Genomic DNA, 16,725 nt, shown 5'->3' with positions numbered 1-16,725 from the left:
GCGCACGGGCGGCTCTGCTCTGCGGCGCGCACGGGCGGGTTCGCTTTGGAGCGCGCACGGAAGAGTTTGGTTTGGAGCGCGCCGTGCCGGCCTCTGAAGGGCCAAATCAAACGGGCTGGGAAAGGCGCAGTTCCTGGCAGCCCAATTGTTCTTGCTGGCAGAGCCAGAACCGGCCTTGGATAAGGCAGGAATGTAGCTCCTTTGTGTCTAGTTCTTGGAGCCATGGAATAATTCTCATTGCTGTACTGCTTTACTCTATCGCTCTGGTCTGTGTCCTGTTGTTTGAGATTAGGAAATAAAAGCAAACAGGTTTATGCTGGAAGCTTTCAGTGATTGCTTCATGGCGAGGCCGGTAGGGCCTTGGATGTTCATGACATCTTCTTTGCATTCGTCTGGTTAGCTTAGGACTCACCCTACAGCCAGCTCCTGTTCAAGGGCTGCTGGGTCCCCAGCAAAACACCAACAGCTGGTGTGCTGGCTCCAAGACCTTAATGCAGGTGATTTGTCACCCAAAGCCTGTAGGGGACTGAGAGTCCTTCCATGCCTCTCTTTTCCTCCTGCTTCTTCAAGTGCCCTTGTGTGCCTGGAAGCCAGAGAGACCAGCAGCCTGGGGCAGGGAGCTCGCTGCATGCCTCCAATGCTTGGCAAAAGGCCGCGCATCTGAGTTTGGCTGGATGTGCTTGGGGGAGTGCAGCCCTGGGTAGAAGTCAGAGCTTCACTCCATGATGAGCTTGTGCCATTCTTTGCCTCTGGAGAAAGTCAGTAGAGGGTGACAGGGTTTGCCCAGCTATTGGCTCCACTGTGCTGGGCCCCACTGTCCCAGATGGACACATCCTGGTTCCCACTGCATTGTCTCCTCCTTCTCCCCAGATTTAGGTGTATGTTTTCTTCCACAGTGTGTAAATCAGAGGCTCCCTGGAGCAAGGTCTGCCCAGCTCTGCATTTGTGCAGGGAAACCCCATTCCCCCTTTGCCCCTCTGCACAGCCACTTACTGGCATGCACTGTGCCCATCAGCTGCCTGCTGCTGGTCCTGCAGGGCTGTGTGCCAGCTGCCTTGGTGTGCAGAAACAGCTCCCACATGTGCACCCAGGGACTGGGACCTGTGGATTGGCCAGAAAAATAAAAATCACTGTGTTGGAACTTTCTTTTGTTTGTTTACTTATCTTGCTAGTAAACAGAGCAGCTCTTGGAGATTAGGCAGGATGAAGAAGAGGAAGGGAAACAGGGCTCTGAGGTTATGACCTCCTTGTGGATGCTGGGCTGTTTACATTCCCTGCTTTGGTCCCAGTAACTACTGCAGGACAGTTTTTTCCCAGTGCTTTGCCAGGCTGAAGAGTTTTTCCCATTTGTGCTGTTTCTGTTCTTTCCCCTGTAGCACTTTCTGCTGGGCACTGCTGCCACAGCCAGTTTAGGCAGCTGGCAGTCTGGTGTCCCTTGAGGGACAGAGTCCTGTGCTTGGTCTGCTGCCCTGTGTTTCATGAATGAAAGCCTCTGAATGGGGATTTCAGAGCCATTAGCTCTGCAGAGTTGAGCTGAGCCAAAGCCTGGGGCTCTCTGGAGAGCTGCAGGCAAATCTCAGGCTGCTCACAGGGACCATGGCTACGAGACATCCAACTGTCAGCAGCCAGCTGCTGCTGCCAGGACCCAAGGAGTCAGACAGGGACTGCCCAGCAGGACTGAAAAGGAGGCATTGAGGAGGAGGATGGGCAGCAAAGACAGCACAGGGACTGTAGGGCAAGTGGGGAAGGAAAGATGCATGTTGGTGCCCTGGTGCAGTCTGCTAAAATCCCACTGCCTTGAGGCTGTGGCAGGGTGCAGAAGGGATGGGGGTGGGGAGGTGCAGCCCTGTACAGCTGGAAGGAGACTCACCTGCTGCTACACAGCTGCTGGGTGTTATGGAACAGGACCCCCTCTGCTGCCACAGCCACAGAGAGCTGTCTCCTGCACAGCCCACCCTCCTTCCCTTCCCTTCCCTTCCCTTCCCTTCCCTTCCCTTCCCTTCCCTTCCCTTCCCTTCCCTTCCCTTCCCTTCCCTTCCCTGGGCAGAGCTGGTGGCTGCAGCTCCCCAGCTGGTGCACAAGCAAGCGAGGAGGCTGGCACAGTGCAGACAGTGCTGGTCATGTGCACAAAAGAGCTGAGCAGGGAATGAGCTGGCCAGCCGAGCATGGCAGCACGTTTTATGGGCCTGCAGGGGAGCTGAAAACTGTCTCACCTCCTTGGAGAGCTGCCAGCCTAGCCAGGATGGCATCCTGCTCTCTGCCATCAAGGCTGACTGCTGGAGACACTGCTTCCCTCTGCCCAGGGAATTCTGCATCCCTGGGGGCTGAATGTCATCCCCCAAGTGCTCATGTGAGAGAGGACAAGGCAGGACAGAGGCTGGGTAGAGCCTGGGAGGACTGGAACATCGTGTGCTGGGAGGCTGTTTGGATTAGAAACTCTTAGTGGATAAGTGGGCTGGATAAAATGCCAGGGAGGAGAATCAGTTTGCTGAACTCCAGTAATTGGACTCATCTGCAAAGTGAGCTGCTCACGCTCAGCACAGGCAAAGAGAAGGAGCCAGCAGGGGAGAGCCAGCTGAGCCATGGCCCAGCAGGAGCAGCAGGGCAGGCTGTCAGCTCAGCATGGACTGTGAAGGCTGGGTGGGTGACATGGGCAGAAGCAGCATTACTGCTGGGTGCCTAAGCCACTTGCTGAGCACAAGTGACTGAATTAAGGAGGTCAGAGTGCATGGGTGTGGGGAGAACACAAAGCACAGTCTAAAGGGAAAGATGCACTAAGGTATCTTTGGTGTGATTTGATTGCTCTTTAGAAAACCTGTACTCAAAGACCTGGGACAAAAACAAGGCAAGACCAAAGCTTTTGTAGTCACAGATGGAGAGGCAGGAATGAATCTGCTGAAGGGAGCCCAAACCAGTGTTTTCTGTGTGCTACAGAGGAGAAAGCAGGCCACTTAGTAAGTGAAGGGGATGGAAACGGTGAGCTGAACTGAGTGCAGAATGCATGTTTAAAACTCAAGCTTCCAGGGAAAGAAGACAAAAAGCCCAAACAAACAGCTGCTGATCCAATGCAGGTACGTGAGTAGCTGGAAGGCTGAGCTCTGTGGCTGTTCAGGCACACGCACATTGTCTGAGTCATCGGCAGCTTTGGCATGCTTGAAATTCAGTCTGACACTGCAGGTACCAGGGCATGTGTTCTGCAGGTCCTCGCTGATCACTCTGTCTCCAAACTGGTCAACCTCAGAAAAGCCTGGCTGCCATGACTGCCTGGGTGGCCAAGGGGAAACAGGCAGGGATTGCTAAGGGGAATGACAGGATGGATTCAGTACCTCAGGTTAGCAAAGGATTTGGGGCAGCTCCTGGCTTGGCCGCCTGCGTGTACGTGCGCTTGTCCCTGCCTGGAAAATGGCTGCTGTCTCATCCTCACGTCAGCACAGCACACACAGGCAGGCCAAGTCCATAGCCAGACCCTTGTGGTACCAATGGAGTCCACAATCCCTATGGAAAATGAGTAGGCGGTTCTGAATCCAGCCCAGGGACCGTCTCTCCTGCCAGCAAGTTTGTAGTTTGCGCCCCCCTCCTTTTAGGAGCCTTAAAAATAGAGACCAAGGCTGGGAAGCATGAAGGTTTTTCTAGGGCTTGTTGTGGAACCAGAGCAGGCTGGGCTGCCTCTTGCTCTTCCCAGCCCCTGGGAGAGGCATGGGAAGCTGGCGTCCAAATGCCTGCCCTGGATGTGGAGCCTCACTCATCGGCTCATTCATCTATGGCAGTAGCCCAGGTCTCCCCTCGTGATACAGGCAGCTGGAGGCAGTTGGTTCAAAGGCCAGGCTGGTCAGGAAGAGGTGAGGGAAGTGTGGGAAGTCACGGCATGTCATGTAGGAAAACAAGCTCTAGCAAGGGATGAGAGAGCTGGCTGGGAGCTGTTGTCCTCAGCATTGCTATTAGTGTCCTGGACCTTCACACCCTGAAAAGGCATTGGCTTTTTTCGCTGCCACCAAAGGCACAAGTGCTCAAAAAACCCAGTGGCACCATGCAGGTGTTGGCTGTGGCCCTGCCACTACTTTGAGGGTGCATGGCACATGGCACTCTGCCTGGGCCACAGAGGAGATGCTGCTGGGGGCTCATCCCTCTGGGCTGGCTTCAGAGAAGCCCTGGAGCAAACCTGGTGTGGCTGCAGGAAGCCGGGCCCTTGGAGCGAGACAAAGTGCAGCCCGGACGCCGTGTGGTCACCAAGGGGTCCGTAACACCAGCAGTCTGGGCTGCTTCCTGGTCACCAGCCAGCTCCCCGCAGTTCCTCTGCTCCCGCGCTGCCGGCGCTGCAGCTGGCCCCGGGCTCCCCTCTGCTCATTGTCTGCTGCGGGTGATGGCAGCTATTCAGCAGCTGCCAGGTTTCGGGGAAAGGGAGAGATGAGCCACTCCTCCACCCACATTCTAGGAAAGCCTCTGGGATGAAGCCCTGCCGATACACACGTCCACTCTCCTCAGCAGGGAGGGTGTGCTGTGGAGCTTATATTCCCCCTCCACCCGCATCCCACATCCCCTCTTATCAGCAGGAGTGATGCTGAGGAGCAGAGCTGGGAAGCAGCCCTGGCTGCTGCCCTGTCCCACACAATAGCGGAGTCTGCTACTCCCCGTCTCCTTGCCTGTTTGCCTTCCAGAGCCAGGCAGAGTCTCGCCATCACTATTATTTTGCTTTGTGTCAATATTATGACAACTAAAAGCAGGAGAACTGCATCCACATGATAAGCGGCCAGAGGCTCTGGGCTGGGTGTGGGTTGGGTTCCAGTTTGGCAGAGGAGAAAAGCGCCTGGCAGCCCCTGCCCACCGACAGGCTGGGCTGGGAAAGCTGGAGAGCAGGGGCAGCAGCAGCAGAGCAGCAGTCGGTTTGTGCCTGTGTGCCTCTCCCCTTGTTCAGTGTTCACTGCCTTTTCCCCAGGGTAGATGAAATGTGATTAATGTGCAGAATATGCTTGGTTCTCTGGTGGAAAAGTAACCTCTGTGTCTTTCCTGAGGAGAGGGCTGCTCAGCTCCTGCTGGGAGAATCTCACCCCTCCCACGGTTGCCATTCCCTGTGCCTCCGGCCGGTGCGAGCCCAGGGTGTTCTGTCTCTGCCGGTGGCAGAAGGTCATGCACACTGCTGCACCAGTCTGTCCTGCTCTCAGCCTTGTTTTTCCCAAGCACAGCACTCTACAGCTGCTGGAGAGAAATTCCTGCAGGCTTTCTGGGACTTGAAGCTGCAGCTCCCACCCAGGGCTTCAGGAGAGGAGCTTGGGCAGAGCAGGGTGAGCTGTGCTGTGATTACTGTCTCCGCTTCCTACTCTGGTCTCTCAGGCATTTGGTGTGCATGGGGCTGCTGTTTTGGCATGGTGACTGTGCTCGCTGTCAGGGCTGCTGACTGAACGCTTACCTGTAGATGCCCACGTATGCTTGGGGCTGTGGTGTGGCTCTCCAGTGCCTCATCCTGCTCCAGGGCTGTGCTTTTCTGCAAACACCCATGGCCTGGCCAGTCCCCACAGCATGGGGCTGCCCAGCCGCTGCCACTGAGCACTGAGCCGAGTGGCACTAGGTCTGCCAACACTGATCTGTTCCTGGAATGCTGGCTGGACGAGGGCCGCACACACCCAACCCAGGGCTTGGGTCTGGCAGTCTCAGGGACACCCTTCTTGGTAGCATCGTCCCCACAAGGGATTAGTGTCTGAAAGCAGGACCCAGGCTTGCCAAGGATTCCCCTTGCCTGGGTTCTTTGCCGGGAGTGCTCTCAGGCAGTCCTGGTGCTCATCCCATGTCCCTCCAAAACTCACGTCTGACCTAGGCCAGCCTGCAGTGCCCATGACCCGTGGGGAACAGACCCTGCTGTCCCCAGGCATGGAGCTGGACTGTCAGGTGCCTGCAGGTTTGGTTGTGGGTCCCCAGGGAGGCTGAGCTCCCCTCCCCAGGAACCAAAACAAACAGCAGAGTTCCTGCCACGTGCGGCCGGCACTGACTAAGGCCGGACGCTTCCGTGGGCCGCGGGCCGGGGCTGGGGGCCGCCACCATCGGGGTGCACAGCCCGGCCCATTTCCCCCTATTGTCAGTCTCCCCCTCGGCAAACACATCCCCCTGCACACCTGGGCTGGGACAGGCGCTGACGCCACCGCAGCAGCCGCCAGGGACAGGGGATGTGCTGCCGAGGGCATCTCGGAGTTGGAGCGGCTGCAGCACAGCTCTGAGGAGTCCTTCGGGGCCCAGGTGCCCAGGCAGGTTGTTTGCAAGCTGTTTCCTTGAGGAGCAGCCCTGATTGTTCAGGGGTCATTGGTGCAGCTCTGTTTGCCTGCAAGGGCATTGGAGATCCCTGCATTTCTCAGAAGTCAGCAGCAGTCGGCTGAGAGAGAGGCCTGGGTTACCTGTGCCAAGAGGCTGGAGCTGGGGATGCCCCAGCCAGCCCATTCCCATCCTCATTCTCACTGCGGAGATACAAACTGCAGATGATTGACCTGGTTTATCTCAGCGCTAGCATGGACTGACTCTGTGCTAGTGGAGCTTAGGAGACTCTCAGAGAAGAGATCACAGAAGCAGAGAAAGCAATCAAACAGCGAGGGTGAGACCTGGGGGCTCTGGGATGATGGGCAGGTGTGAGGAGCCCAGTGCCCTACATCCTCCTGCTGCTTTGACCTCAGGAGTCCTGTCACAATGCAGGATATAGGGAGCTGCTGGTGGGGTTCTTGCCTACTGGGGTCAAACACAAGAGTGTGACTGTGCTGGGCACTGGATCATGGATGGACTGGCCCTTCCCTTGGTAGAAGCCTATAGCTTTGACGAGACTGAGTTATCTGTCCTAAATAGCAGCAGAACAAAAATAATGCCCTAAGGATGTCAGAGGTGTTCTCCGAGGGCTTCAGGGGTGACACAGGAGGTCCTGGCTGCAGTCAGTTTAAGAATGATGCAGGGACAAGTTTTTATTGGGTTCTTTCCATGTGAGATGCCAAAGGTGAGATTTTGCAGAGCATAAGATGCCCGTGAGAGAACTCTGATGCTGACATGGGGCTGTTTTATGGAAAAGATTACTTAGGAGGGACCTTCCAGCAATGAGCAGGGTGGGGTTTGCAGGGAAGAGCAGCTGCTTGCTCTGGGCTCCTTCAATGCCCCTGGGCAGCCAGGGCCCCTGCTCTTGCCCCTCACCCTGAAGGTGTAGGAGGCATGGAGGTGACCCTGTTCCCTGGCAGGGCTGTGCCATGGCATGCTTGCAGCTGAGTGCCAGGGCTGGCCTTCCCCACCTGACAGCCAGGGCTCACCCACAGCAAGGACACTCCATCATTCCCCACCCACCTCCTTCCTCAGCTCGGTGAGCAGGGCAGGGAGGTGGCACCAACAGTGCCATATTCGAGGTGATGCTCCCAGTCAGCAGCCACTGCGTGGGGCTCACTGCAGGGAGGCATTTGCTCTTTAAGGAAATGTCTCTGTTTGCCTCATGTCCCTGGCTGGTTCCCTGAGCTTCCTCTGTCCCTTGCTCCCAAATGCGTAACTCTGCTCCCCAGAGCCGAGTGGGAGGCGGCGTAAGGGACATGCTCGTGCATTTATAGCATCGACCTCCAGCCCTGTCCTGCAGCTGGGGAAGGGCACATTTGGCCCCCCAGGGAGGAGCATGGCAGAGGGGAAAGCCAGCAGCTGTGACCCCAGCCAGCTTGATGTTTCTCCCATATGCAGGAGGATGTTGCTGATCACAGGTTACCGGTGTCCAAATATTATTCCTCTTCTCCTGTCTCTGTTCCACATTGCCTAGAAAGTGGATGCTCATCCCAGGAATGTAAACTCTGCCCAAGGCCTCTGAGGAAATAGCTTCAGACTAGGAACAGGACTGCACTCAGCAATTAAGGGCTGGTCTCCCCAGCCACACAGCTCCTGGGGGAGAGCCCTTTGCTCCAGCGCCAGAGGCTGGCCTTGTGTCTGAGAGGTGGCCCCAAGGGACCTTCCTGCAAGGACAGGCATGAGGCCCCGTGTGGTCACAGTCTTTGCAATAACAGGATTCTCTCTGTCCAGTGAGTTGGCAGCAGCTGCTGCTCAGGGTGGCCTCTGCTCTCGGGTGGGAGGAAATGCTCTCTTCACCCCATCTCACAACCATCCCTGGGGAAGTGGGAAGGGGGTCCCCTTGGCCCAGGAGGGTCTGTAGGGTGGCAGAGGGAGACCACAGGCACGCTCCAGTGACCACTTTGAGGATGTTACCTGCTTTTTGCTGCCCGGCCAGGAGAAGGAGCATGAACAGGCACTGACACTGCCACAGCAGCCCCAGCAGCTGCTGAGTTGGTGCTGAGTGATGAACTGCAGCACACCCTCCCCGCGGTGGGGCTGGGAATTCTCTGTGCTTATCTCTGCAGCATCTCCATGCTAATTTGCCAGGCCTTGCTCCAGCAGCTTTGTGACACACTCAGTGGTACCAATGCCTAGAAGCTCCTGACTGAGCCCAGCTCCTGCTGATGCCTGAGTCACCGCCACTTGCATGGCCCAGTGGGGCTGAGGACAGGCAGCTGGCATGTCCTGCATCCCCTGGGGACAGATCCCACAGGGTTGGGAGCAGATCGCTGGCATCCTCATGCTGCAGGGACAGACCTCACATGGTGTTGGGTAGGGAAGCCCTGAAGCAGCCTCCCCACTCTCCCAGGAGGACGTGAATCCTGGCACGGACACAGAGCTCGTTATTTCCCTGGGACCTGCAGCCGTGGGGGATCGTGTTGCCTGTCGGCATCTCATCACACCTCCCATAGTTCCAGCTTCCCTGGCCTCTGGGTCTTAAAAATAGAACAGAAAAGGCCAACAGAGCTCCTTTGGGTTGGCAGAAGGGTTTGACCCAAGACCTGCTGTGCCCCCTTCCCTTCCAAGCTGTAGACCAGAACGAGGATGCTGTCCCTGAGGCTGGGGGGGCTGGAAACCCTTTGGCAGGGGTCCAACGGCAGGGGCTGATGGAACAGGCACAGGGCAGCTTAAGGGGGAAGAGGGTGGGTGGACAGGCATGGGAAGTTTGGGTGGGAACAGGGCATCAGTAGAGGAATGAAGAGGATGGTGGGAAAGGGGCTGTTGTATGGGGGCAGGAGCCAGGTGGGCACACGGGTGGATGGGCATGGGGCAGCGAAAACAGCAAGCCGAGAAGCCCAGCACAGCCCCGGTGGTTCCCGCCGGCCGGGGATTCATCGGGCACGGGACGGTGAATGGAAGCGCCGGGAGAGCCCGATGGAGCGGTGACCGGAGGCGGTGCGGGGGCGCTGGAGGAGAGGGCTCCGCCGCGTCCGGGAGCACCGGCCGTGCCCGCGGCCGCCGGGGCCGGGCACCTGCTCCCGCCCCGCGGCGGGGCCGGGGCGGGGCGGCGGCGGGGCGGTGGCGGTGAAATACGGCGGCGGAGCGGGGCGCGCTCCCATGGCCCGGCGGCGGCGGAGGCGGCACGGCGGGGCCGGCGGCCCGGCGGCGGGGGCGGCATGCCGGGGGCGGCAGGGCGGTAGTGGCGGCGCCGAGTCTGTACCGGGGCGGCGGGAGCGGCGATGCGGCTGCTCGGCGCCTTCCTGCGGCTGCTGGTGGCCGGGACGCTGGGGGCACCGCCCGCCCCGGTGAGAGCCGAGGGGCGGGAGGGGGGTCGGAGCACGGGGCGGCCGCCCGGGGCGGCCGCGAAGGCCGGGACGGCTCCTCCCGGCGCTGGGCGGGGGGCGGCAGCGGATCACCCCGTGCTGCCCCCCCAGAGCTCGCCTTTCCCTCCTGCAGGCCCCGGAGGAACGGGGAACCGTCAGCACGGAGTCTCCCGGTGAGTTGGTAATGGGCGGCCGCCGGTGCCCCGGCTGGGAGGGGGCAGCAACCCAGGGAAGGCTTCGCGCAAGGCCGGGGCGCGTTGGGTACTACCCGGGTCTGTGTTACCTCTGGAGCCCCGTGGTGACAGCCGGGAAGGTAGCCGGGAGCTGTGCCGAGGCTCGGAGCAACCTGACGCCCCCAGCCGTCCTCGGGCACCGGGTACCGCCGCGGGCCGGAGCGGAGCGCAGCCCAGTCCCTAAAGTGCAGCCCCTCCGGTGCCGGCATGCGGGGTGCCGGGCGAGAGAGCTCCACTTCAGCTCTCCCTGCTGGAAAGCCCCAGGGGACGGCTGTCCGGCCGGGCGAGGTGCGGGGGAGCCCCTTCGCGGCGGAGATTGGGGGTGAGCAGAGAGCCTGGGCAGGAGACGGAGCTGGCGGATAGAGGGAGAAAGAGCCTGTCGGGACGGCTGTGTGAGCCCCCGCACAGTGATGTGCACAGTACAGTGACGGACTTACTGGGAGCACAAAGTGGTCCTTTGCTTCCCTGTGCTCCGTGGTGGCTGCAGGACCCCCCCGCGGCTGCTGCACCTGCCCGGCAGCGGCCCGGCTGGGCTCTGCCTCCCTGGGCGCCTCCTGACAGTCCCTATCCCTGTCACTTGCAGTCCTTACCTTTCGGGAGATCTGGAATCGTAGTTTCTGCCGGCCTCTGGAGCAGCTGGTGGACGTCATTACCGAATTCCCCAACGAGGTGGAGTACATTTTCAGACCCTCCTGCGTCTCCCTGCAGCGCTGCGGAGGCTGTTGTGGGGACGAGGGTCTTCGCTGCGTGCCCGTGGAGACGAGCACGGTCACCATGCAGGTACGAGCTGCTGCCGCTGCGGGGCCGGGCCACATGGCTGGAGGGGGGCTCACCGAGCGCCGGGAAGTGAACTTGCAGCTTTGCATCCTCTAGGCATTGTAGCAGTGTGGCTAGCAAGGGAGAGGGCTTACAACTGCTGAAATGCAAGCCAAGCCAGTAGGGTCCCTCTGCCTGCTCTTTGGGCTTGGCCCAGAGGTCAGGTGTCACCCCTGGTGGTACTGGCCTCACTCCCTCCTCCCCTGACTTCTCTCTGTGTGGTCTGTCTGACTCATTGCTGTCATTTTTCCAGACCTTTCCTGTCCTGTGGTGGGGCTGGGGGGGTGTTTCAGTTAGCTGTGGCTGCCTATTGGGACAAAGCAGGTACTACCCTTGAATCAAGGGAGGAGTGAGGCTCTCCTCTGTCAGGTGATGCTCGGGGTGGTGCTGACATGGATGCCCCCACACTGGGGCATGGTGAGCATGAAGGGCTGAGCCAACCGAGTTTTGAGTCACCCCTGTGTGAGCTGTGAGATGCGGGGTGGGAGGTCCTGGGATGTTCAACTCTTCCCCATGTACCAGGCAGCAGCTGTCCTCACACTGCAGCCCCTGCACTGAGCTGCCAGAGATCAACCTGCTGATGCTGCAGGGACCAGGGAAATGCTCTGCTTTGCCATGGATTATGGACTAGGGAATGCCTGCAATAAACCACCAGTGATTTTGGTCTCTGAGGCTGAAAGTGTGTTGGAAGGCAAGATGGCAAAAAGCTCTTGGCTGGGGTGGATCAAAAGCCTGGTGTGAACAGGAGGCAGCTCCCCAAGCACAGGTCTCCCTCTGTGGGAGGGATCCTGCTGCTGTGTGCAGAGTGGAAATGCCAGACACTTCCGCAGGGGCTAGTGTGGATCACAGCAATGATGAATGTATCCTGTAAGGCCCTTGGATGACCAACCTGAACTTCAGGCTGGGCTGTGACATGTAACGGTGCAAATCCTGTACCCCTGGGCTGGAGAGGCACTGTGGTACTGACTCCAGTCAATTCCAACTCAGTGCTGTAGGAAAAGTGTCCAGGAGGAGGCAGCAGCAGTGGGATTGGCCTGAAAAACACAACTGGGAGGATATTTCTGTCAGAGAAGGGAGGTGTGCAAAGGGGTCAGATATGTGAAAATTATCCAGAAAGGTAGAGACTGAAAAATCTTTTCTAAGGCTGGGAACTCCCAGGACCATGGGACTTAAATTAAAGCCCTGAAGACAAGGGGTGGCACTGGCAGAGCCTCCCAAGCTGCCGGGGCAGCTGGGCCTGGCCAGTGCTGCCTACGTGTGGAGGTGGACTCTGTTGTTGGAGGTCTCGAGGAACAGGTTAGACATGCATCTTCCCAAGAACCTAGGGTGGCAAGGCAGTGGCTCAGGAGTCTTTCCAGCCCCCTCCTGCCACTGCCTGAGAAGTAACCTTTGCTCTTCTTTCAGCTCCTGAAGATAAAGCCAAACGGGGAGGCACCCTATGTGGAGATGGCGTTCACCGAGCACAAGCAGTGCGAGTGCAGGTAGGGACTCCTGGGTTCAAGCACGAGCAAGCCTGCCAGCTCACCCTGTGTGTGGTGCAGGGGCACTCTCTGGGCACCCTGGCTGGGCTGGCACCCCTCTTGCTGTCTTTGCACTAGGGCTTGCTGGTGCTTGTGGCCCTTGTCCAGCTGCAGGCTGCAGCACATCTCTGCACCTGCTCCCTGCAGACAACAGGGCGTGTGCCATTGTGAACACAGGTCAGGCTCCATGCACTGTCTGCAGGGCTGTGCTCCCCAAGCCTGCAGCTGCCTTGGCATGCCTGGTCTATGCTCCTTTAGCCAGAGGATCTGCCTGTGGGTAATGGAGCAAGGCTGGTGGCTCTGTGGCAGCAGTTTGGTGTGTGATAGCATGTCCAAGGTGGTGGCTCTGCAGGGAGCTCCATGGCTTGGCATGCCTGGATGTGACTGTGGCCCAAAGAGAAAGCTCAATAGCTGAGTCTTGGGGCCACCATTTAAGGGAGACTACCCCATACAGACCTGGGGATACAGCAAAGGTTTACATCCAAGCCAACAAATGAAAGCTTAAAACACACAGTGCCAGCCTGGCCTGGATATGCAGTGCTGGCCTGGAATGGATGCACAGCACCTGCCTGCCGCAGGCTTCTGGCACCTGTCAACCCCCTGGGGTGCTCACTGTGTCCCAAAAGTGGTGAAAGCCTGGGCAGGATGGGGCCTCTGCAGTGCTGTGGGAGCAGCTCTGGTGCTGCCTGCAGCTGGTCCTTGCTGTAGAGACTCCAGCACTGCCTGCATGGGGGGCCCTGGTCATCACTCTTCATCGTGATCCAAGGGTGATTTAGTATTGTGAAAACTGGGGGATGAGTGTCCTGCTGGGCAGCCATTAGACATGATCCTTTCCTGGAAGAAGATCCTGAGGATTCCCAGATTGGTATTCCCCTGCAGCTTTATGAGCAGCTGTACTGGAGCAAACCCAGCTCCACATGGTCTCTGTCAGTAGATGCAGAAGGGAGAATGGGAAGAAGCAGATATATTACTTGCCTCCTTCTCTGCTTCCAGCTATTTCCCATGCAGGGAATTTCCTAAGCCTTTTGTGCTTTTCCTCCCTAGGGTAACTTTCAGGGGATCTCCTATGAGCACTTGTGCAGGCTGCCCTCTGAAGCAGTTTTTGGCTTCTTCCTAATCTGCTTTCCACACCTGTACATCACTGCCTTTTGTAGTTAGTGTAGGTGTGGCAGATGTCCTGGCTGTGACCCCCACAGGGGAGGTAGGTCATGGCTGAGAACCCGCTACCAGAACTTTGCAGCAAATCCCCCATGTTTGTCACTCAGGATGCTCCACCTTGTTTCACTATGGGATGTGAAACCTGCCACTGGGAGCAGCTAAGGCTGAGCTTGCCCTCCCCAGACTCACTGGCAAAATGTCACATCCCAAGCCAACCAGCCCCTTTGCTGTCTCTGCCTGCTCTCTGCCTGCTGCAACCAGCTCCTGACTGAGGGCTTGATAAGGTCAAGAGAAGAGATATTTTGTCTGTTTTAAACATGAATGATGACAGGTAGATTGTGCAGTGTATTGGGGCATGTCCTGGGGCCAGCTCATGCAGCTCAACATGCAGCATTGCCCAATAACCACTTCTCTCTGTCATTTTCCCACTCTGCAGGCCCCGGCAGGACCTGATGAGGCTGGGAAGGTAAGTGACACCAGGGGCTTTGTTACTGGCTGGGATTGTGGGTCTCATCTCCCACTCATCAACTCTTCTTGTGGTACTTTCCTTCTGAAGGAGGAGGTCCAAGGGCCGAGGTAAGAGAAGACAAGACAAGAAGGGACGGAAAGACTGTGAACTGTAAGTGAGCAGGGGCAGGTATGGGTGGTGTCTTCTGGGTTAATTTTCTTGGGATGTGTCTTCATTAAGCATTTAGATCTTTACTGACACTGTGAGCAGTGAAGGGTTTGTGCAGAGCAGACACAGAAGTAAGCAGGAGGGGACAGTGGCTGTGGGGAAACAGGCCTCCTGCCGAAGACTCAGGAGGTACCTGGTAGTCTCCAGGCTCAGCAGCTCGAAGCTGGGCAGAATGGGGATGGATGGGCTTGGTGACTTGATGGTGTTTTGCTCTATTGCCATCACAGACCGTGCTGGATTTCATGGATCCATGAATTTCCAGTTTCAGCCTCATCTTGCTGCCAGTTGTGTCCTTACTGCTGTCCTTGACTGATTGTTGTTTGGGTAACTCTACTCTTTCCATCCTTTATCTCACTTTCTCAAACTCCTTGCTGTAACAGCACAGGCTGGACTCATTGTGGGCACTTTTGAGGTGTGACACCTGTGGCCAGCAGTTTGCTCTAGCATTTCCCCCTTTTGTCTGAAGGCTGCTGTTGGGGGCTCAGCAGTGCCAGCCCCACCACCCTCACTGCTCCCCACGAAGAGGCTGCCTGCAGGCCCTACCCCTGCAGTTGTGTGTCCCAGGCACAAAGAGGGGGGGCCCAGGGCAGAGCAGGTGAGGCTCCCGTGCTGGCAGTGCTCACCCCGTGCCCTGCTCTCTTTGCAGATGTGGCACACCCCGCAGGTAGCCCCTGCCCTGCCCCAGCCCTGCTCCCACCACTGGGCTGAGCCAGCTGCCCTTGTCCCCAGCGCGGGCACCTGTGGAGTCGTGTCCCTCCAAGCTGCAGCGGGAGCAGGACTCCAGCACGGAAGAGCTGACTGTTACTCTTGCTTGGCCCTGGTGGGAGCACAGCCTGGCACCAAGGACTCCCTTGCCCCATCCGCCCCACTGGCAGCAAGAGAAAAGGACTTGTGACCTGGGGCTGAAGATGAGGAGCTCAAGCAGTGTGCTGGTGTTTGAGGACATTCTAGGGACAATGAGGAGCTAAGCTGGTGCATGTGCTGCTGGAACTGGCTGGGGAGGACAGCATGATGTGGCAGTGAGTGGAGATGGCTCACAAGGCTGCACCTGCAAAACCTCTCTGTCCTGCCAGCACTCTGCAGCTGGGGAGGAAGGAAACCTGGGGCAGGCAAGGCTGTAGGGCTGCATCCGTCCAAGTTTTGGCACGGGGCAGCCCGGGCAGGTGCCAGGGATCTTGCCTGGGAAGCTGTTCTGCTTGGGAACAGGAGGGAACTGGGCTCCTCATGTATTCACAGCTGCATCTCAGCTTTGCCCTGCTCAATAAAAGCTGGTCAGACATGGGAGCTGGCAGCTCCTGTCTGCTTTCCAACAAGGCAGGGGAACTTCCCCATGGGCACCCACTCAGGCTGGAATAGGGCAGTGACCCAGGGTTTGTCCCCATCACCAATCCTGCAGCACCAAGGGACTGCCCTTGGTGTGCTGCTGGAGATGAGCAACCAGCAGGTTGCTCCCTGGGCTGGGGGCTGTTCTTGTACTGGAGTTCAGCTGGGTACTGGGAGACCCTTGGGTGAGCTGCTCTTCCCCTCCACACCACAGTGTGGGACTGGTACCTCTCCCTGTACACCCTGCCCATCCTGTTCTCACCCCTTCTCTTTTTTTGTTTGAAAGCTTCAAACAAAAGACTGGAGGGCAAGATCTGCAAAGGTTTCAAGGTTACCCTTAAATGATGGGACCTGTGGTTTATCCTGCTCTGAGGAACAAGAGTGGAGCCTAACACAGCAAGAATTGGGGTCCAGGGTGGCTCCTAGCCACACCTGACAGGGCTGCCTATGATAGGGGTTACATTATGACTCTCCATAATGCTGGTGTTGCCTGAGGCTGGGGACATGGGGACAGGGCAGAAACCTGCCAGGGAAAGCTGGAGGTGGGTGTTGAGGTTAGTGAACCTGCATACTGCCATCATATAGCAGGGAATTGACTGTGTGAGTTGTAATTGTGCAGCTAGGCATATTGTTCAGGAGCTTGCTGGATCCTTTTGGATCCCATTTCCAGGCATCTATAGTGTCCCGGAGCACAGCAAACATGGCCTTTGCCTCAAAAATAGCTCATGAAGTTCCTCCTTCACTACCTCACAGATGAGGGGAACTCGCTGCTCCCCTTCCCATATCACTCAAAGTCTGTGTGGACCATGTGCTGGCCTGGTCCCCACAGGCTTTCCCTATCACTGTGTGTCATTTCTGCCTGGCTGGCTCTACTCTGAGGCCAAGGAGGACCAAGTGCAGCACTTGAGGATGTATGTGATGGTTTCTGTATTGTCTTTAATACCCCGGTAGTATTACATGTTTAAAAAAGGAAGCTACATAAATCAAGTATGTTAATTAATAAAAATAAGTTTATCAAGACTCATGCTTAGGATTAAAACAAATTCAAACACACTAACACACAGTGGCTTTTCCTGTACACAGTTCCTGGTGTCTCTTTGGCCACTGTCTGGCACTGAGATATTCCAGGCAGTTCTGCCCATCAGACGTGGCAGGGCCAGACCTCTGCCTTGCACAGACCCCTGTGTTGCTTCTCTCCCTCCATCACTCGGGTGCTGTTTGTGGCCTTGTCCCCTGCTCCTCCCGTGGCATGGGGTGCTGGATAGCAAGAATGTGAGTGCTGGGAGGGATATGGCTGTCCCACTGCAGCCATGATGAGCGGAATAGCTGGGGCAGGTCTGGAGCAAGGGGAAACATCGCTTACACAAGAGGTTTGGGAGCTGCAGCTCCAGCTGTCAGGGCTCCCTCCAGCT

The 16,725-nt window shown here is 57.6% G+C and overlaps 1 protein-coding gene across 1 annotated transcript; it reads left to right on the top strand.

Annotated features, from left to right (window-relative positions):
* The first annotated feature begins 9,478 nt into the window (after positions 1-9,478).
* On the top strand, positions 9,479-16,333 carry PGF (placental growth factor). The gene is made up of 7 exons (XM_066552034.1): positions 9,479-9,569; positions 9,721-9,760; positions 10,404-10,600; positions 12,041-12,117; positions 13,751-13,780; positions 13,871-13,933; positions 14,637-16,333. Exons 1-7 carry the CDS (start codon positions 9,504-9,506, stop codon positions 14,656-14,658), a joined length of 495 nt encoding a protein of 164 aa, XP_066408131.1. The 5' UTR covers positions 9,479-9,503; the 3' UTR covers positions 14,659-16,333.
* The last annotated feature ends 392 nt before the right edge of the window (positions 16,334-16,725 follow it).

This window comes from Molothrus aeneus, chromosome 6 (genome assembly GCF_037042795.1).
Source record: "Molothrus aeneus isolate 106 chromosome 6, BPBGC_Maene_1.0, whole genome shotgun sequence".
NCBI classification, from domain to species: domain Eukaryota; kingdom Metazoa; phylum Chordata; class Aves; order Passeriformes; family Icteridae; genus Molothrus; species Molothrus aeneus.
Note: the sequence above shows the minus strand (reverse complement) of the source record. Positions and strands in the feature narration are given on the sequence as shown.

Coding starts and splice junctions, on each gene's coding strand:
- PGF (XM_066552034.1), top strand. CDS start 9,504: ATGCGGCTGCTCGGCGCCTTCCTGCGGCTGCTGGTGGCCGGGACGCTG. Junction 9,761..10,403: donor CGTCAGCACGGAGTCTCCCG/GTGAGTTGGTAA, acceptor TGTCACTTGCAG/TCCTTACCTTTCGGGAGATC. Junction 10,601..12,040: donor CGAGCACGGTCACCATGCAG/GTACGAGCTGCT, acceptor CTCTTCTTTCAG/CTCCTGAAGATAAAGCCAAA.